The 22,252-nt window shown below is 47.7% G+C and overlaps 1 protein-coding gene across 1 annotated transcript in view; it reads left to right on the top strand.

The window, feature by feature from the left end:
• The window catches only part of LOC147107190 (F-actin-monooxygenase mical2-like), a 413,970-nt gene that overhangs the window by 375,179 nt on the left and 16,539 nt on the right, over nucleotides 1-22,252 (top strand). Inside the window, exons 31-32 of the mRNA XM_086008370.1 lie at nucleotides 4,384-4,476; nucleotides 5,483-5,576. Of these exons, the coding sequence (XP_085864496.1) occupies nucleotides 4,384-4,476; nucleotides 5,483-5,576 (187 nt within the window). The remainder of the gene's footprint in view (nucleotides 1-4,383; nucleotides 4,477-5,482; nucleotides 5,577-22,252) is intronic.

Raw genomic sequence — 22,252 nt, 5'->3', positions numbered from 1 at the left:
ATAGTCAGCATGGCTTTGTCAAGGGTAAATCATGTCTAACAAATCTGATCGAATTTTTCGAGGGGGTGACTAGGGGGGTGGATGAGGGAAATGCTGTGGATGTGGTTTACATGGACTTCAGTAAAGCTTTTGACAAAGTTCCGCATAGGAGACTGGTCAAGAAGGTAAGAGCCCATGGGATCCAGGGTGCCTTGGCGCGTTGGATCCTAAACTGGCTGAGTGGCAGGAGGCAGAGGGTGATGGTCGAAGGCTGCTTTTGTGACTGGAAGCCTGTGTCCAGTGGGGTACCTCAGGGATCGGTGCTGGGTCCCTTATTGTTTGTGATCTACATAAATGATTTGGATGAGAATGTAAAAGGTATGATCAGTAAGTTCGCAGATGACACGAAAATTGGTGGGGTGGTAAATTGCGAGGAGGAAAGCCTCCGGCTACAGGACGATATAAACGGGTTGGTCAGATGGGCGGAAAAGTGGCAAATGGAATTTAACCCTGAAAAGTGCGAGGTGATGCATTTTGGACGGACAAATAAGGCAAGGGAATACACAATGAGTGGTAGGACCCTAGGAAGTACAGAGGGTCAGAGGGACCTTGGTGTACATGTACATAGATCCCTGAAGGCAGCGGAGCAGGTAGATAAGGTGGTTAAAAAGGCATATGGGATACTTGCCTTCATTAGCCGAGGCATAGAATATAAGAGCAGGGAGGTTATGATGGAGCTGTACAAAACGCTGGTGAGGCCACAGCTGGAGTACTGTGTGCAGTTCTGGTCGCCTCACTATAGGAAGGATGTGATTGCTTTGGAGAGGGTGCAGAGAAGATTCACCAGGATGTTACCTGGGATGGAACGCCTCAGCTATGAAGAGAGGCTGGACAGGCTGGAGTTGTTTTCCTTGGAGCAGAGAAGGCTGAGGGGGGACCTGATTGAGGTGTACAAAATAATGAGGGGCATAGATAGGGTAGATAAAGAGGAACTTTTCCCCTTAGTGGGGGGGTCAATAACAAGGGGGCATAGATTCAGGGTAAGGGGCAGGAGATTTAGAGGGGATTTGAGGAGGAACTTTTTCACCCAGAGGGTGGTTGGAATGTGGAACTCAATGCCTGAAAGGGTGGTGGAGGCAGGAACCCTCACAACATTCAAGAAGCATTTGGATGAGCACTTGAAATGCCATTGCATACAAGGCTATGGACCAAATGCTGGAAAATGGGATTAGACTGGACAGGGATGGATGGGCGGCGCAGACACGATGGGCCGAAGGGCCTCTTTCTGTGCTGTAAAACTCTATGACTCTAAAACTCTATGACTCTATGTGAGGTCAAGGTTACATGTACATTGCATATTGCAGATGATCATAGGTCCATCTGTTATAGCTTCACAATCATTATCAGCGACTCATGCAATGTCAATGAGAGAGATGGAAAACTATTCTGTCACCAGCTTGCTGTGATGCACCCATCTGTCCGTCCCCCACTTGCGCCTCATCCTCCAGTCCTACGATCTCCAGGATGGCCTCCTCCCAGGGGGTGAGGTGGGCTACTGATGGTGGTCCTCCTCCTGTCCTCGCTCGTACTCTTTTATTGTGAGCTCTCTTTTCCTGCAATGAGGGAGACAAGTGGAGGTTGAGTGAGAATGAAGGAGTGAGTGCAGAGATTCCATAGCATAGATACTTAGAAGGAGACAAAGATGGAGTGAGGTTGCAAGACCAAGGGCCCTCTCTGTGTGTTGTCAGTTGTGTTCAAAGCATCAGAGTGATAGGGAGTGTGAGGGCTGCATGGTGGAATAGTTATGTGATTGTGAGCATAGAGAGAGAGGGAATGGGTAAGGGTGCATGGATGTGAGTGTCAAGTGGGATGTGGAGGAAGAGATTGCTAAAGCTGAGTGCTAGTGAGGAAAGGCAATGGGGATCAGATTGAGGGTGATGGGAACTTCATACTTACTTTTCCAGTGCGATGAAGGTCATGGAATCTTTTCCGGCACTGCATCCAGGTGCGCCGTGTGACCCCCAAGGAGTTGACCTCCCCAGCCACCTGTATCCACACAGCCTTGGTCTGACTGGGAGGCCTCTTCCTCCCTGATGAAGGGAACAAGACCTCCCTGTGGGCCCTAGCCCCATCCACCAATGCCTGTAGTGATGCCTCGTCAAACTTAGGAGCTGCTCTTGCCCTCCCGCTGGCCATTGTTCCTGCAGGTTCCTGTGCCATCAAATGGAGAAAGCTTGGCAGTCTGCAGAAGAAGCAAGGCTTGCTGTGGACCTTAAATGCAGCAGCAATGATTGTATTGATTTCTTTGTGGGTTCAATGATGAGACATTTATGAAAGAGAATGTCTTTTAATCTAAAGTCTGTTCAACTCTTTATAACAACATTTACAGGAGACACCATTATGCTAGTGATGCATCTAGAACAAAACTGAAACTAAACCAAACTGCTTGTCTCTGTCACATGACCTCTGCTGGTCAGGCATAAGTAATCAATGCATGCAACTATGCTGGTAAGGCATGATAATCAAACAGGCAAATAACATCACTATTTGCTGATATCATTACAATGATGACATCATCGGAGGGGACTTTCAGTCATGAAAAACCCATTTGCAAAGGCTTCCCACACGTTGGAAATCAATTGGCCAATTGAGTTAAAATTGCATCAATCTCCCACATCCATTTAGATTCGTGTGGGAATCACGAAATTCGGGGAACACGCCAATAGCCCACAGCTGAGTTAAAATCGAGGCCATTGAGTCTGCAGCACAGAAACAGGCCATTTGGCCCATCTGGTCCGTGACGGTGTTTCTGCTCCACACGAGCCTCCTCCCACCCCTCTTCATCTCACTCCATCACCATATCCTTCTATTCCTTTCTCCCTCATGTGTTTATCCAGCTTCCCCTTAAATGTATCTATACTATTCGCCTCAACCACTCCCTGTGGTAGTGAGTTCCACATTCTCACCATTCTCTGGGTAAAGACGTTTCTCCTGAATTCCCTATTGGATTGATTAGTGACTCTCTTATATTGATGGCCCCTAGTTCTGGTCTCCCCACAAGTGGAAACAATTTTACGCTACACGTCTATTCTATCAAACTTTCATAATCTTAAAGACCTCTATCATGTCACCCCTCGGTCTTCTCTTTTCTACAGAAAGAGCCCCAGCCTGTTCAATCTTTCCTGATCGTTAGAACCTCTCAGTTCTGGTATCATTCGAGTGAATCTTTTTTGCACCTTCGCCAGTGCCTCGATATCCTTTTTATAATATGGAGACCGGAGCTGTGCACAGTGCTCCAAGTGCGGTCTAACCAAGGTATATGGAGACCGGAGCTGTGCACAGTGCTCCAAGTGTGGTCTAACCAAGGTATATGGAGACCGGAGCTGTGCACAGTGCTCCAAGTGTGGTGTAACCAAGGTATATGGAGACCAGAACTGTGCACAGTGTTCCAAGTGTGGTCTAACCAAGGTATATGGAGACCAGGACTGTGCACAGTGCTCCAAGTGTGATCTAACCAAGGTATATGAAGACCAGAACTGTACACAGTGCTCCAAGTGTGGTCTAACCAAGGTATATGGAGACCAGAACTGTGCACAGTGCTCCAAGTGTGGTCTAACCAAGGTATATGGAGACCAGAACTGTTCATAGTGCTCCAAGTGTGGTCTAACCAAGGTATATGGAGACCAGAACTGTTCATAGTGCTCCAAGTGTGGTGTAACCAAGGTATATGGAGACCAGAACTGTTCACAGTGCTCCAAGTGTGGTCTAACCAAGGTATATGGAGACCAGAACTGTTCACAGTGCTCCAAGTGTGGTCTAACCAAGGTATATGAAGACCGGAGCTGTGCACAGTGCTCCAAGTGTGGTCTAACCAAGGTTCGATACAGGTTTAACATAACTTCTCTGCTTTTCAATTCTATCTCTCTACGTTAGAGTTTTTTGGTTCCCTACCTTTTCTTCCGTGTTTGCTAATATGAGGCACCATTTGTCACCCATCAGGGCTGAAGGGCAGATATCCTCTCGATGGGATTCTGCCCATTTAAGGTGCCTATATTTCACTCCTCGATGTGGAATCGCACCTCTCAGGTTGACATAAAAGATCCCACGACCACTATTTGGAAGAAGAGCAGGGGGGAGTTCTCCCCGGTGTCCTGGGGCCAATAATTATCCCTCGACCAGCATCACTAAAACAGATGATCTGGTCGTTGTCACAGTGCTGTTTGTGGGAGCTTGCTGCATTTCCTATATTACAACAGTGACTGCATTTCAAAAAGTGGCTGCAAAGCGCTTCGGGACGTCCTGAGGTCGTGAAAGGCGCTGTAGAAATGCAAGTTCTTTCTTTCGTCCTTTGAAGTGAGCGATCGGCCTCCGATGTTTTGACAGGTTTTGTTCCTACTCTTTCAGGAAGGTCAAAGCTTCAGAAGAAGGAGGAAGATGCAGAACATCGCGCTGCAGCAAGTGAAGCATGAGGAAGTGAGGCGGCTCCACAGGGCACAGGTAGAGTCCAAAAAAGAGCCGGCATCACCTTCAGGCAAAGTCAATTAACAGCGGCGAGTAGCTGAGGAGTGCCCGCATGATGCAAAGCTAGGTGGGACAGTAAGCTGTGAGGAGAACACAAAGAGCCTGCAAAGGGATATAGACAGGTGAAGTGAGTGGGCAGTGAAGTGGCAGATGGGGTATAATGTGGGGAAATGTGAGGTTATTCACTTTGGTAGGAAGAATAGAAAAACAGAATATTTTTTAAATGCTGAGAAACTTTCAAATGTTGGTGTTCAGAGAGATTTAGGTGTTCTTGTACAGGAAACACAGAGAGTTAACATGCAGGTACAGCAAGCAATAAGGAAGGCAAATGCCATGTTGGCCTTTATTGCAAGGGGGTTGGAGTATAAGAGTAAGGAAGTCTTACTACAATTGTACAGGGCCTTGGTGAGACCACACCTGGAGTACTGGGCACAGTTTTGGTCTCCTTATCTAAGGAAGGATATACTTGCCTTAGAGGCGGTGCAACGAAGGTTCACTAGATTGATTCCTGGGATGAGAGGGTTGTCCTATGATGAGCGATTGTGTAGATTGGGCCGATACTCTCGAGTTTAGAAAATTGAGAGGTGATCTAATTGAAACATACTAGATTCTGAGGAAGATTGACAGGGTAGATGCTGAGAGGTTGTTTCCCCTGGCTGGAGAGTCTAGATCTAGGGGGGCACAGTCTCAGGATAAGGGGTCGGCCATTTAAGACTGAGATGAGGAGGAATTTCTTCACTCAGAGGGTGGTGAATCTTTGGAATTCTCTGCCCCAGAGGGCTGTGGAGGCTCAGTCATTGAGTATATTCAAGGCTGAGATCGATAGATTTTTGGACTCTAGGGGAATCGAGGGAAATGGGGATCGGGCGGGAAAGTGGAGTTGAGGTCGGTGATCAGCCATGATCTTATTGAATGGCGGAGCAGGCTCGAGGGGCCGTGTGGCCGACTCCTGCTCCTAATTCTTATGTTCTTATTCTGGCAGATTATTCAGCGTCAGCTGCAGGAGGTCGAAGAAAAACAGCGAGTGCTGGAGGAGCGTGGTGTGCTGCTGGAGAAAGCGCTACGGGGCGAGTCAGGTATTTACCTCGGCTTGGATTCTTTTTTATATTCATTCTCGGGAAGTGGGCATCGCTGGCAAGGCCAGCGTTTATTGCCCATCCCTTCGTTGCCCCTCGAGCAGGTGGGTGGTGGGCCTTCTCCTTGAACTGCTGGCAGTTCAATACAACTGAGGGGGGAGCTTTCCCAGCCCTGGGGAGGCGGGACTACCGGGAAAATGTCAGAAACTGGGAGCGGGTACCGAACCCGCCCCCAACCCGCCTCCGTGCCATCGTCCCGGGAGGCGTGTCTCCGACTCGCGCAGCGACCCATCTCCTCAAGGCGGGAAGGGGGATTACAGCCAATTAACTGCCTGTTAACAGGCAATTAACAGGCAGTTAAGAGGCTTATCCCCATTTTACCCCTGCAAGTGCTTCCCAACGGCTGCAAACCTCACCAGGATCAGCGAGGCGAGCAGTGGGTCTGCGGGGGTGAGAGGGATCGAAAAGTGCGCTGTGAAGGTGAGTGATGGGTGCAAGTGTGGAGAGGTAAGTATGGGAGGTGAGTGTAAAGTGTTGGAAAAAGTTTACTTACCTTTACATCTTCCTGCAGGCTTCAACCTTTGGGGATCCGGAGGTGCCTCATCTCAACGGCAGAGATGACAGAATGGCTGCTGCATTCTCAGATGTAGCAGCCATCTAATTTCTGCTGAGGAAAGAGGTTTGGTGAGTCTTTGTGCAAGGGCTCACATTAGAACAGAGATGGTCCGTGTTTGACAGCTTCTCCAAGCTGTCAAACGCTGATAATTCATCTGTCAAGAAACATCATACGCTGACGTCCTCTGTCACTGACTTTTCCTTAATTGGCCGGCTAAGCCCGCAGGGTGGGCTTAACAAGGTCAATCAAGGGAAAATAGCGTGGGTTGGCCGGACGTTGTTGGGGGCGGGACTAAAACCCAAAACCCAGCAGTCCCGCCCCCAACGCGCCCCCATTGACAAAATCCAGCCCTGAGTGTCTTGCAGAGGGCAGTTCAGAGTCAACCATGTTGCTGTGGGTCTGGAGTCACATATAGGCCCAGACCGGGTAAGGACGGCAGGTTTCCTTCCCTCAAGGGACATCAGTGAACCAGCTGAGTTTTTACCGACAATCCGACAGCTTCACGGTCATTTTTACCGAGACCAGCTTTTTATTTCCAAATTTCTTAATCTGCCCTGGTGAGATTGGAACTCGCCTTCTCAGGATTATTAGTCCAGTAACAGAACCGTGACAACACAAAAGCAAAATACTGCGGATGCTGGAAATCCGAAACATAAACAGAAAATGCTGGAAACACTCAGCAGGTCAGGCAACCTCTGTGGAGAGAGAAACAGAGTTAACGTTTCAGGTGGGTGACCCTTTCGTCAGGACTGCTATAACCATAACACTATTGTACCTGGATATGCAGCCCAGAGCCTTTTGTTTCTGGCTTGTTTCCATCAGGCTTTAATCTGCTTTAATTATTTCCTGCCTGCAGTTGGATGAAAAGCCTAAAGAGGGTGAATAAATAGTCCCCTGATTTCTTGCAACCAACTAGAGCATTCTATGTGTGAACTCCCAAGTGTGGTGGATCTTTGGGATACTCCAGGTTTAGAATCATCGAAACCTACAGCACAGAGGGAGGCCATTCGGCCCGTCGTGCCTGTGCCGGCTCATTGAAAGAGCTCTCCAATTAGTCCCACTCCCCCCTGCTCTTTCCCCAGAGCCCTGTAAATGAATCCTCTTCAAGTACTTGTCCAATTGCCTTTTGTAAGTTCCTCTGGAATCCGACTCCACCGCCCTTTCAGGGAGTGCGTTCCAGATCACAACAACCCTCTGCGTGAAATAATTTCTCCTAATTTCCCCGCTAGTTATTTTGCCAGTTATTTTAAATCTATGACCTCTGGTTACCGACCCACTTGTCAGAGGAAACCGTTTCTTCCTACTTGCTCTATCAAAACCCCTCATGGTTTTGAACACCTCTATTAGGTCTCCCCTTAGCCTTCTCTGCTCCAAGAAGAACAATCCCAATTTCTCCAATCTTTCCAGCACGGTGGCATAGTGGTTAGCACTGTTGCCTCACAGCGCCAGGGACCCGGGTTCAAATCCGGCCTCGGGTGACTGTCTGTGTGGAGTTTGCACATTCTCCCCGTGTTTGCGTGGGTTTCCTCCGGGTGCTCCGGTTTCCTCCCACAGTACAAAGATGTGCGGGTTAGGTTGATTGGCTATGATAAAAAAATTGGCCCTTAGTGTTAGGGGGGATTAAATATGTGGGGTTACGGGGATAGGGCTTGTGTGGGATGGCTGTCGGTGTAGGGACCGGGTGCTAGGGTTTGGATGATCAGCCATGATCTCGTTGAATGGCGGAGCAGGCTCGAAGGGCCGAATGGCCTACTCCTGCTCCTAGTTTCTATGTTTCTATGTTTCTAACTAAAGTCCCTCATCCCTGGTATCATCCTGTTTGTCACTGGATAGTTGCTGTTCATTGCCCCTTGCCTCAGCTCATCCGCTGTTGAAACCCCCACCTGTGCCTTTGATACCTCTGGACCTGACTTGACTATTCCAACGCACTCCTGGCCGGCCTCACATCTTCCACCCCCCGTGAACTTGAGGTCATCCAAAACTCTACTGCTCGCATCCTAAGTCCCGTTCACGCATCACCCCTGTGCTCGTCGACCTACAATGGCTCCTGGTTGAGCAACGCCTTGATTTTAAAATTTGCCTCCTTGTTTTCAAATCCCTCCGTGGCCTCGCCCCTCACCCCTCTGTGACCTCCTCCGGCCCTATACCCTGTGTTTCAGCCTGTGTGAAGAGTTGGGGAATGGCAGCGCTTTCACATTCCTCTCCAAGAGACTCTGATTGAATTCTTTTTCCTCCCACCCCCCCCAACACTCTTGGGCACAATTACACCAACGGAGCAACTTCACTTGGCCTCGCTGGCGATAAGTGCGGATCAGATGATTGAGGCCAGAGTGTTATAGCACCATCTCCCACCCACACCCATGAAGCAATGTCAATGGTTCCCACTCCACGCCCGCCGTGGAGTTAAGTCCCGGTCCGATTCCGCAGTGAGGCTCGCTTCTCCAGGGAATCTCTCTCCACTCCACCACAGCCTCACCTGGCCGCAGAATCCAGACTCAGCCTGTGACATGAATCAGTCATTCATGAAAGAAAGACTTATGAAATAATACTGAGCGGCCTGCGGGTGACGCTGTCCAGGGAGAGTATAAATACTCGGGCACGGGCCCAGCTTGCGCAGGACATTCTTAACAGGAACTAGTGAAGGACACAACTAGACCTCCATGTTGTAAAACAGTTGATTAAAGCTTTGTTTAACGCTTAGACCAAGTGCCTAGTAGTTTTCTTACGTCAGCCTATATTTACTCTATGACTGTAACACTGGTGCGAAGTAAAGCTGCTTAACACCACGTCCACAATCGTAGTGTAAATGCATCCACACACACTGGTCTCTAACTGAGTCAATTAACTTGTGTTACACAGGGCTGGATTTTGTCAATGGGAAGCTTTTGGAGGCGGGACTGCTGCCTGTCGGGTTTCAGTCCCGCCTCCATCAGCTTCTGGCCAAACAGCGGGATTTTCCTCTGATTGACATTGTTAAGCCCGCCCAGCGGGCTCAGCAGGCCAATTAGGGGGGAAGTCACTGACAGAGCACGTCAACGTATGATGTGTCATCTGTCAAGACTTCTTGAAAGAAGAAATGTCAGCGTTTGACAGCTCTGTGAAGCTGTCAAACACTGACATTCTGTGTAGTTTGATGAGTCCGTGTGTTCAGGACTCATCAAACCTTTCTACTTTGCAGAAATCACCTGGCTGTTGGTTCGGAGGATCCAACAGCCAGTCTGTGAAATCTACAATGAAGATGTCGGGACTCCGGATCCAGAGCGGCTGAAGGCCGTAGGCAGAAACAAAGGTCAGTGAACATTTTATAACAATTAACACTCACCTTACATACTTACCACTCCACACTTGCACCCATCACTCACCTCTACATCACACCTTCAGACACCTCCGACCCCCACAGACCTCCTGCTCGACTCCTCCACCCCGGCGGGGATCTCCGAGATCGGGAAGCCTGCACTTCGGAGATAAAAATGGGGATAATCCTATTTTCTGCCTGTTAACAGGCAGTTAATAGGATTTAATCCCTTTCCTGCCTCGAGGAGGCGGGACCCGGGGCAGGACGGCTTCCCGCCTCCTGGCAAAAGGGCAGAGTATTTACAGCACAGAAACAGGCCATTCGGCCCAACTGGTCTGTGCCGGTGTTTATGCTCCACACGAGCCTCCTCCCACACCCTCTTCATCTTCATATCCTTCTATTCCTTTCTCCCTCATGTGTTTATCTAGCTTCCCCTTAAATGCATCTGTGCTCTTCGCCTCAACCACTCCCTGTGGTAGCGAGTTCCACATTCTCACCATTCTCTGGGTAAAGAAGTTTCTCCTGAATTCCCTATTGGATTTATTAGTGACTATCGCATATTTGTGGTCCCTAGATCTGGTCTCCCCCCACAAGTGGAAACATTTTTATGTCTACCCTGTCAAACCCTTTCATAATTTTAAAGACTTCTATCAGGTCACCCCTCAGTCTTCTCTTTTCTAGAGAAAAGAGCCCCAGCCTGTTCAATTGTTCCTGATAGTTATAACCTCTCAGTTCTGGTATCATTCTAATGAATCTTTTCTGCACCTTCTCCAGTGCCTCGACATCCTTTTTTTAATATGGAGACCAGAAATGTGCACAGTGCTCCAAGTGTGGTCTGACCAAGGTTCGATACAGGTTTAACATCATTTCTCTGTTTTTAATTTCTTTCCCTCTCGAAATGAAACCAGTGCTTGGTTTGTTTTTTAAAATGGCCTTATTAACCTGCCTCGCTACTTTTAGTGATTTGTGTATCTGTACCCCCAGATCCCTCTGCTCCTCCACCCCATTTAGACTCTTATTTTCCAAGGAGTGTGTGGCCTCCTTATTCTTCCTACCAAAATGCACCACCTCACACTTATCTGTATTGAAGTTAATTTGCCAATTACACGCCCATTCTACAAGTTTATCAATGTCTCCTTGTATTTTGCCACAGTCCTCCTCTGTATTAACTACACCCCACAATTTGGTACGATAGCAAAATACTGCAGATGCTGGAAATCCGAAATAACAACAGAAAATGCTGGAAAAACTCAGCAGGCCAGGCAACATCCGTGGAGAGAAAATAGAGTCAACGTTTTGGGTCAAACTCTTTGTCAAGACTGGAAAGGCACAGGAAATGAAATAGATTAAGAGGCCAGGCTGGGAGAGAACAAAAGAGAAGTGAAGAGACATGAAGAGGTATTCAAAACGAGACGAGATGGTGATAGGACATTGGAGACAAAAGACGGCTCTACATTAGGTGTGAAATGTTCTGGCAGAATGGGAGACAGCTGCCATGTGGGAGAGAGAAAAAAAAAGAAAGAAAGGGGGGGGGGGAGAAAGGCCAAAACAAAGGTGTGGATAAAAAATATAAGTGTAGCCTGGCGAAATGGAGCAGCACAGGACACAGAACTCAGAACTTTCTTTTTTCTGGGGTTTTTTATTCTGAATTGATAACTTGGATTCTAGGCTTAGGATGTAGTTGTAAATACATAAAACCACATTTAATTGTATAAAATACGGAAAAGACGGAAATACGGCAAATACAAGAAAACACAGTCGATAAAATACGGCAGTGGCTTGCTGTAGAACAGAACACAAGGCAAACCACAGGTGCAGTTAGTTAGTTAGCTAACACTCATTATACAAAACAAAACCAATAGTACAATACATTCTTATGTCCCGTTATCACTTGTTACATCTTACAAGAAAACACAGAATATTAAACTCATTCGCAACGTAGCCCCCAAGGACTCAACAACAATTTTAGCAAGTGTTAACACCAGCACATGGTGGGACAATCTGCAAGCATCCCCGTGGTATCGAGTGATTTGGGAAACAATATCACTTTAAAACTATGTCTGGGTTGCACTTAATACTGTTTTAGTTGTACTTTACACAGAATAAGTTCATTTAAAAAGTCATATTCACCCCAGCTCTCTCAGAGCAATCTCTCACGCTTGATGTAGAAAATGGAAGCTGTGAAGAAAGGGGAGGTTCCTTTGGCATCACATGGTCCTACCCATAACCCTTTTCTCCTTGTTCAAATTACTAAAGGGGAAAATGAACCGTGCCATCTAGTGGACTTAAATATTCACTGCATTTTCCCCACTTGGCTACATAAGTAAAAATGTAATGGGGGCCGAGGTTATGATCTGAAATTGTTGAACTCGATATTGAGTCCGGAAGGCTGTAAAGTGCCTAATCGGAAGATGAGGTGCTGTTCCTCGAGTTTACGCTGAGCTTTTCTAGAGAAAAGCGATCCAGCCTCTTCAATCTTTCCTGATATTTATAACCTCTCAGTTCTGGTATCATTCTAGTAAATCTTTTCTGCACCTTCTCCAGTGCCTCGACATCCTTTTTTTAATACGGAGACCAGAACTGTGCACAGTGCTCCAAGTGTGGTCTAACCAAGGATCGATGCAGGTTTAACATCACTTCTCTGTTTTTAATTTCTTTCCCTCTCGAAATGAAACCAAACAGGGCTGCCCTGGTAGAACCATCGTTTCAGCCTGTTCTTGCCCCACGGAACTTATCTCTTCCTATCTCGACTCTATCTTTTCTCCCCTTGTCCAGTCTCTTCCCACCTACATCCGCGACTCTTCTGATGCCCTCCGCCACTTTAACAGTTTCCAGTTTCCTGGTCCCAACCGCTTCCTTTTCACCATGGACGTACAATCCCTCTACACCTCCATCCCCCACCAGGATGGCCTGAGGGCGCTCCGCTTCTTCCTTGAACAGAGGCCCAACCAGTCCCCATCCACCACCACCCTCCTCCGCCTCGCTGAACTTGATCTCACATTGAACAACTTCTCCTTTGACTCCACTCATTTCCTCCAAATCAAAGGTGTTGCCATGGGTACCCGCATGGGTCCTAGCTATGCCTGCCTTTTCGTGGGATATGTGGAACACTCTTTGTTCCAGTCCTACTCGGGTCCCCTCCCTCACCTCTTTTTCCGATACATTGATGACTGTATCGGTGCCGTTTCCTGCTCTCGCCCTGAACTAGACAATTTCATTCACATTGCCTCCAATTTCCACCCTTCCCTCACCTTCACATGCTCCATCTCTGACTCTTCCCTTCCATTCCTCGACTTCTCCGTCTCCATCTCTGGGGATAGGTTATTGACCAACATTCAGTACAAGCCCACTGACTCCCACAGTTACCTGGACTACACTTCCTCCCACCCCGCCTCCTGTAAGGACCCTATTCCATTCTCCCAGTTTCTCCGTCTCCGCCGCATCTGCTCCGACGATGCCACCTTCCACACCAGTGCTTCCGACATGTCTTCCTTTTTCCTCAACCAAGGATTCCCCTCTACCGTGGTTGACACGGCCCTCGACCGTGTCCGTTCTATCTCCCGCACTTCTGCCCTCACCCCTGCCCCTCCCTCCCGGAACCACGATAGGGTTCCCCTTGTCCTCACTTTTCACCCCACCAGCCTCCACATTCAACGGATCATCCTCTGCCATTTCCGCACACTCCAAAGTGATCCCACCACCAAATGCATCGTCCCCTCCCCTCCCCTTTCAGCATTCCGTAGGGACCGCTCCCTTCGAGACACCCTAGTCCACTCCTCTATCACCCACAGCACCCCTTCCCCTAGCACTTTCCCGTGCAAGCTCAGGAGATGTAACACCTGCCCTTATAACTTCGCCCTTCCCACTGTCCAGGGCCCCAAACACCCCTTCCAGGTGAAACAGCGATTTACTTGTACTTCTTGCAATCTAGTATACTGTATTCGCTGCTCACGATGCGGTCTCCTCTACATTAGGGAGACCAAACGCAGATTGGGTGACCGCTTTGCGGAACACCTCCGTTTAGTCCGTAAGGTTGACCCCGAGCTTCCGGTTGCCTGTCATTTTAATTCACTGTTCCATTCCCACTCAGACCTCACTGTACTCGGGCTCTTTCATTGTTCCACGGAAGCTCACCGTAAACTCGAGGAACAGCACCTCATCTTCCGATTAGGCACTTTACAGCCTTCCGGACTCAATATCGAGTTCAACAAATTCAGATCATAACCTCGGCCCCCATTACATTTTTACTTATATTTTTTATCCACACCTTTATTTTGGCCTTTCCCCCCCTCTTCTTTTTTTTTCTCTCTCCCACATGGCAGCTGTCTCCCAATCTGCCAGCGCATTTCACACCTAATCTAGAGCCGTCTTTTGTCTCCACTAGTCCTATCACCATCTCGTCTCATTTTGAATACCTCTTAATGTCTCTTCACTTCTCTTTTGTTCTCTCCCAGCCTGGCCTCTTAATCTATTTCATTTCCTGTGCCTTTCCAGTCTTGACAAAGGGTTCACCCGAAACGTTGACTCTATTTTCTCTCCACAGATGTTGCCTGGCCTACTGAGTTTTTCCAGCATTTTCTGTTGTTATTCCCCACAATTTGGTGTCGCCTGCAAATTTTGAAATTGTACTTCCAATTCCCGAGTCTAAATCGTTTATATAAATGGTGAACAGCAGCGGTCCCAGCACCGATCCCCGCGGAACACCACCTCCCACCATTTGTCAATCTGGGTTACTACCCTTAACCCCTACTCTCTGTTTCCTGTTTTGTAGTCAGCTTGCTCTCCATTCTGCTACTTGTCCCCTGAATGCACGTGTTCTGACCTTAGTCGTGAGTCTACTGTGTGGTAACATATCACAGGTTTTTTTGGAGATTACCATGGCTACCGAAAGCCAAGGGCTAACTGTTACAAGTACAGTTACAATAGCGACACAGTATAATGACTTTCTTTCATCAAGTAGTAGGCGCAGGCAGGTAGTGCAGGGGTCCCCTGTGGCCATCCCCCTCTCAAACAGATATACGACCTGGATATTGTTAAGGGGGATGGCTTATCGGGGGAAGGCAGCAGCAGCCAACTTCCTGGCACCATGGGTGGTCCTGCTGCACAGGACGGAAGGAAAAAAAGCAGGAGTACTATAGTGATAGGGGATTCTATTGTAAGGGGAATAGATAGGCATTTCTGCAGCTGCAAACGAGACTCCAGGATGGTGTGTTGCCTCCCTGGTGCAAGGGTCAAGGATGTTTCGGAGCGGCTACAGAACATTTTGGAAGGGGAGGGTGAACAGCCAGTTGTCGTGGTGCATAGAGGTACCAACGATATAGGTAAAAAATGGGATGAGGTCCTAAAAGCTGAATATAGGGAGTTAGGAGGTAAATTTAAAAATAGGACCTCAAAGATAGTAATCTCAGGATTGTTACCAGTGCCACATGCTAGTCAGAGTAGAAATAGAAGGATATTTCAGATGAATACGTGGCTAGAGGAATGGTGCAAGGGGGAGGGATTCAAATTCCTGGGACATTGGAACCAGTTCTGGGGGAGGTGGGACCAGTACAAACTGGACGGTTTGCACCTGGGCGAGACCGGAACCGATGTCCTAGGGGGAGTGTTTGCTAGTGCTGTTGGGGAGGGTTTAAACTAAAATGGCAGGGGGTTGGGAACCTGTGCAGGGAGACAGAGGAAAGGGAAGCAAGGATAGAAACAAAAGACAGGAAGGAGAAAAGCAAAAGTGGAAGGCAGAGAAATCAAGGGTGTAAGTCAAACAGGGCCACAGTAAATAATAATTCTAAAAGGACTAAGAGTGTTAAAAAATCAAGCCTGAAGGCTTTGTGTCTTAATGCGAGGAGCATTCGTAATAAGGTGGATGAATTAGCTGTGCAAATAGATGTAAATGGATATGATATAATTGGGATTACGGAGACATGGCTCCAGGATGACCAAGTCTGGGAATTCAACATCCAGGGGTATTCAATATTCAGGAAGGACAGGATTAAAGGAAAAGGAGGTGGGGTAGCATTGCTGGTTAAAGAGGAGATTAACACAATAGTAAGGAAGGATATTAGCTCTGATGATGCGGAATCTGTATGGGCAGAGCTGAGAAATACCAAGGGGGAGAAAACGTTAGTGGGAGTTGTATACAGACCCCCAAACTGTAATGCTGAGGTTGGGGATGGCATTAAACGGGAAATTAGAGACGCGTGCAATAAGGGCACAGCAGTTATCATGGGTGACTTTAATCTACATATAGATTGGGCTAACCAAATTAGTAACAATACTGTGGAGGAGGAATTCCTAGAGTGTATACGGGATGGTTTCCTGGACCAATATGTCGAGGAACCAACTAGAGATCAGGCCATCTTAGACTGGGTATTATGTAATGAGAAAGGATTAATTAGCAATCTTGTTATGCGAGGCCCCTTGGGAAGGAGCGATCATAATGTGATAGAATTCTTCATTAAAATGGAGAGTGAAGTAATTGACTCAGAGACTAGGGTCCTGAATTTAAATAAAGGAAACTACAATGGTATGAGGCACGAGTTGGCTAGGATGGATTGGGGAACGTTACTTAAAGGGTTGATGGTGGATAGGCAATGGCAAGCATTTAAAGATCGCATGGATGAACTACAGAATTTGTTCATCCCTGTTTGGCATAAAAATAAAACAAAAAGGTGACTCAACCGTGGCTAACAAGAGAAATTAGGGATAGCATAAGATCCAAGGAAAGGACATATAATTTGGCCAGAAAAAGCAGCAAACCTGAGGATTGGGAGCAGTTTAGGATTCAGCAAAGGAAGACAAAAGGATTAATTAAGAGGGGGGGAAATAGATTATGAGAGTAAGCTTGCAGCGAACATAAAAACTGACTGTAAAAGCTTCTATAGATATGTAAAGAGAAAAAGATTGGTGAAGTCAAGCATAGGTCTCTTGCACTCAGAATCAGGGGAATTTATAATGGGAAACAAAGAAATGGCAGACCAATTGAATACATACTTTGGTTCTGTCTTCACAAAGGAGGACACAAATAACCTCCCAGAGATGTCAGGGGACATAGGGTCTAATGAGAGGGATGAATTGATTGAAATCAGTATTTGTAGGGAAATGGTGTTAGGGAAATTGACGGGATTGAAGGCCGATAAATCCCTAGGGCCTGATAATCTACATCCTAGGGTACTTAAGGAAGTGGCCCTAGAAATAGTAGATGCATTGCTGGTCATCTTCCAAAATTCTATAGACTCTGGCACAGTTCCCATGGATTGGAGGGTAGCTAATGTAACCTCACTATTTAAAAAAGGTGGTAGAGAGAAAACAGGGAATTATAGACCAGTAAGTCTGACATCGGTAGTGGGGAAAATGCTAGAGTCCATTATAAAAGATGTAATAGCAGAGCACTTGGAAAACAGTGACAGGATTGGACAAAGTCAACATGGATTTACAAAAGGTAAATCATGCTTGACTAATCTACTGGAATTTTTTGAGGATGTAACTGATAGAATAGATAAGGGAGAACCAGTGGATGTGGTGTATTTGGACTTTCAGAAGGCTTTCGATAAGGTCCCGCATAAGAGATTAGCATGCAAAGTCAAAGCACACGGGATTGGGGGTAAGGTACTGTCTTGGATAGAGAACTGGTTGGCGGACAGGAAGCAAAGAGTTGGAATAAACGGGTCTTTTTCCGAGTGGCAGGCAGTGACTAGTGGAGCACCGCAGGGACCGCTGCTAGGACCCCAGCTATTCACAATATATATAAATGATCTAGACGAAGTAACTAGATGTAATATCTCCAAGTTTGCAGACGACACAAAGCTGGGTGGGTGTGTGTGCTGTGAGGAGGATGCAGAGAAACTCCAGTATGATTTGGACAGGTTGGGTGATTGGGCAGATGCATGGCAAATGCAGTATAATGTGGATAAATGCAAGGTTATACACTTTGGTGGCAAAAACAGGAAGACAGATTATTATCTGAACGGCAATAGATTGGGAAAATGGGAAGTGCTACGAGACCTGGGTGTCCTTGTGCACCAGTCGCTGAAGGTAAGAATGCAGGTGCAGCAGGCGGTTAAAAAGGCAAATGGTATGTTGGCCTTCATAGCGAGAGGATTCAAGTACAAGAGCAAGGATGTCTTGCTGCAGTTGTACAGGGCCTTGGTGAGACCACACCTTGAGTATTGTGTGCAGTTTTGGTCACCTTATCTGAGGAAGCATGTTCTTGCCATGGAGAGAGTGCAGTGAAAATTCACCAGACTGATACCTGGGATGGCAGGAATGACGTATGAAGAGAGATTGGATCGATTGGGCTTATATTCGCTAGAGTTTAGAAGAATGAGAGGGGATCTCATTGAAACTTATAAAATTCTAACAGGACTAGACAGACTAGATGCAGGAAGGATATTCCCGATGGTGGGGGAGTCCAGAACCAGGGGTCACATGGATAAGGGGTAAGCCATTTAGGACTGAGATGAGGAGGAATTTCTTCACCCAGAGAGTGGTGAACCTGTGGAATTCTCTACCACAGAAGGCAGTTGAGGTCAATTCATTAAATATATTCAAGAAGGAGTTAGATATATTTCTTAAAGCTAAAGGGATCAAGGGGAAGGGGGAGAAAGCAGGGACAGGGTACTGAATTTGGATGATCAGTCATGATCTCATTAAATGGCGGAACAGGCTCGAGGGGCCGAATGGCCGACTCCTGCTCCTATCTTCTATGTTTCTATGTAAGGCCATTTAATAGGGAAAATGCTAGAATCTATTATTAAGGACGTGGTTAAAGGGCACTTAGAAAATAATAATAGGATTGGGCAGAGTCAACACGGATTTATGAAAGGGAAATCGTGTTTGACAAATCTGTTAGAGTTTTTTGAGTTTGTAACTAGTAGAATAGATAAGGGGGAACCAGTGGATGTGGTGTATTTGGATTTTCAGAAGCCATTCGATAAGGTGCCACACAAGAGGTTATTAAACAAAATTAGGGCTCTTGGGATTGGGGGTAATATATTAGCATGGATTGAGGATTGGTTTACAGACAGAAAACAGAGTAGGAATAAACGGGTCCTTTTCGGGTTGGCAGGCTGTAACTAGTGGGGTACCACAAGGATCAGTGCTTGGGCCTCAGCTATTCACAATCTACATCAATGATTTGGATGAGGGGACCAAATATAATATATCCAAGTTTGCTGATGATACAAAGCTGGGTGGGACAGTATTTTTTTAATGGTGAGAAACTTTCAAATGTTGGTGTTCAGAGAGATTTGGGTGTCCTCATGCAAGAAACACAGAAAGCTAGCATGCAGGTACAGCAAGCAATAAGGAATGCAAATGGCATGTTGGCCTTTATTGCAAGGGGGTTGGAGTATAAGAGTGAGGAAGTCTTGCTCTAATAAATTTGTCAAACACCATTTCCCTTTCATAAAACCATGTTGACTCTACCTAATCTCTGCCTCTGTCATCTCTGTGTTACATGCCCTGCACTAATGACCCTCCCATTCTCCATCCTCCAGAAACTTGAGCTCATCCAAAACTCTGTTGCCCCGTGTCCTAACTCGCACCCAGTCCCGTTCACCCATCACCCCCTGTGCTCACTGCCCCGTGTCCTAACTCACACCCAGTCCCGTTCACCCATCACCCCCTGTGCTCACTGCCCCGTGTCCTAACTCACACCCAGTCCTGTTCACCCATCACCCCCTGTGCTCACTGCCCCGTGTCCTAACTCACACCCAGTCCCGTTCACCCATCACCCCCTGTGCTCACAGCCCGTGTCCTAACTCGCACTCAGTCCCGTTCACCCATCACCCCCTGTGCTCACTGCCCCGTGTCCTAACTCACACCCAGTCCCATTCACCCATCACCCCCTGGGCTCACTGCCCCATGTCCTAACTCACACCCAGTCCCGTTCACTCATCACCCGCTGTGCTCACTGCCCCGTGTCCTAACTCACACCCAGTCCCGTTCACCCATCACCCCTGTGCTCACTGCCCCGTGTCCTAACTCGCACCCAGTCCCGATCACCCATCACCCCCTGTGCTCACTGCCCCGTGTCCTAACTCACACCCAGTCCCGTTCACCCATCACCCCCTGTGCTCACTGCCCCGTGCCCTAACTCACACCCAGTCCCGTTCACCCATCACCCACTTTGCTCACTGCCCCGTGTCCTAACTCACACCCAGTCCCGTTCACCCATCACCCCCTGTGCTCACTGCCCCGTGTCCTAACTTGCACCCAGCCCCGATCACCCATCACCCCCTGTGCTCACTGCCCCGTGTCCTAACTCACACCCAGTCCCGTTCACCCATCACCCCCTGTGCTCACTGCCCCGTGTCCTAACTCGCACCAAGCCCCGTTCACCCATCACCCCCTGTGCTCACTGCCCCGTGTCCTAACTCACACCCAGTCCCGTTCACCCATCACCCCGTGCTCACTGCCCCATGTCCTAACTCACACCCAGTCCCGTTCACCCATCACCCCCTGTGCTCACTGCCCCGTGTCCTAACTCGCACCAAGTCCCGTTCACCCATCACCCCCTGTGCTCACTGCCCCGTGTCCTAACTCGCACCGAGTCCCGTTCACCCATCACCCCCTGTGCTCACTGCCCCATGTCCTAACTCGCACCGAGTCCCGTTCACCCATCACCCCCTGTGAATGCTGACCTACATTGGCTCCCGGTCCCTGCACGCCTCGATTTTAAAATTCTCATCCTCGTTTTCAAATCCCCCCATGGCCTCCTCGCCCCTCCCTATCTCTGTAACCTCCTTCAGGCCCACAACCCTCCGAGATCTCTGCGCTCCTCCAACTCTGGCCTCTTGCGCATCCCCGATTTTAATCGCTCCACCATTGGTGGCCGTGCCTTCAGCTGCCCGGACCCTAAGCTCTGGAATTCCCTCCCTAAACCTCTACGCCTCTCTCTCCTCTTTTAAGACGCTCCTTAAAACCTACCTCTTTGACCAAGCTTTTGATCACCCGTCCTAATATCTCCTTATGTGGCAAATTTTGTCTGATAATCGCTCCGGTGCCGCGCCTTGGGCCAATTTACTACGTTAAAGGTGCCATATAAATACAAGTTGTTGTTGATAATTAAAAAGAGAGGGACAGACTAGTAATGAACAATCCTTTCGTTGTTAGAAATCGCCCAGTAGCAGCAGGGAAACAACTGGATTGAGCGAGTTGGTAGAAGGCAGCATTCTCTCGGAGTTGTCAACTCTGGCTGGATATATTCCTGGCGATCTCGTCACGTGACCTCCCATCTCCAACCGCCCGGCCTGGTCAAACAGCCATTTTTCCCCCCCCATTCCCAACAAACAAACGAAAGTGTTCAAAGAAATTGAAGAAAAAAAACCCACACAATTTTTTCAATGCCCCGGCTGATTCTTTCTCCTGAGTTTTGCTCCTGGAGATTAATCTTTGAATTCATGGAGACTACAAGATAATCCTGGAGGGCCGGTGAAAATACCGCTGGATTGTGACCTTCATTCAGTGACACTATCGACATTTCCTTTACTGGCACAGATACCGTACAATCTACAGATGTGCAATTGTGGAGGTTTGTTGGCCTCAAAAGACAAAAGAGTCTCTCGTGTACGGCTAGACGACTAAACCCTGAAAAGGGTGGTAGAGGCAGAAACCTTCATCGCATTTAAAAAGTACTTGGATATGCACTTGAAGTGCCGTAACCTACAGGGCTACGGACCGAGAGCTGGACAACAGGATTAGGCTGGGGAGCTCTTTGTCGGCCGGCACAGACACGATGGGCCAAATGGCCTCCTTCTGTACTGTAAATTTCTATGATTCGATAACTCGTGATATTTAAGAACATAAAAACATAAGAAATAGGAGCAGGAGTGGGCCATACGGCCCCTCGAGCCTCCTCCGCCATTCAACATGATCATGGCTGATCTTCTAGCTCAACTCCACTTTCCTGCACGATCCCCATATCCCCTGATTCCCCTAATGTTGAGTTTTTTAATGAAGGTCAGTGTTCGTTTTATGTAACACTGCACAGCGCCTGCTTTGACTGAGATTTGATTATTTTGTGAAATGTTCTTAAATGACTCATTTCACTCATTAATCTGAAACACTCAGCTACTTTTTAAATTTTAATTCATGCTTTTCCATTCTGTTGCAAAGTGGTTTTTAAAAGCCTGAACTGGCAGTGTTAATTCCCACAGGGAACGTTAATAGTCAGTAAATTGCACCAAATGCATGACTTCAATCATTAAGATTCCCTAGTGACAAAGAACTGCTAGGTGCTCTCAACAACAACAACTTACATTTATATAGCGCCTTTAACGTAGTAAAACGTCCCACGGGTCATCACAGGGGCATAAATCCGACAAAAATCTGACACCGAGACACACAAGGAGATATTAGGGCAGGTGACCAGAAGCTGGGTCAAAGAGGTCGGTTTTAAGGAGAGTCTTAAAGGAGGAGAGAGAGGCGGAGAGGTTTAGGGAGGGAATTCCAGCGCTTAGACCCAGGCAGCTGAAGGCACGGCCGCCAATGGTGGAGCGATGAAAATCGGGGATGCGCAAGAGGCCAGAGTTGGAGGGGCGCAGAGATCGCGGAGGGTTGTAGGGCTGGAGGAGGTTAGATTTTGGTGCTTGGTGAGGGATTTGAACAGGAGGATGAGAATTTTGAAATCAAGGCATTGCCGGACCGGGAGCCAACATAGTTACATAGAAACATAGAAGATAGGAGCAGGAGTAGGCCATTCGGCCCCTCGAGCCTGCTCCGCCATTCAATGAGATCATGGCTGATCATCCAAATTCAGTATCCTGTCCC

Source organism: Somniosus microcephalus, chromosome 15, assembly GCF_052327205.1.
Source record: "Somniosus microcephalus isolate GS21.2 chromosome 15, FLI_Smic_1.0, whole genome shotgun sequence".
Classification (NCBI taxonomy): domain Eukaryota; kingdom Metazoa; phylum Chordata; class Chondrichthyes; order Squaliformes; family Somniosidae; genus Somniosus; species Somniosus microcephalus.
The sequence above is the reverse complement of the archived record's forward strand: the minus strand, read 5'-3'. Positions and strand labels throughout refer to the sequence as shown.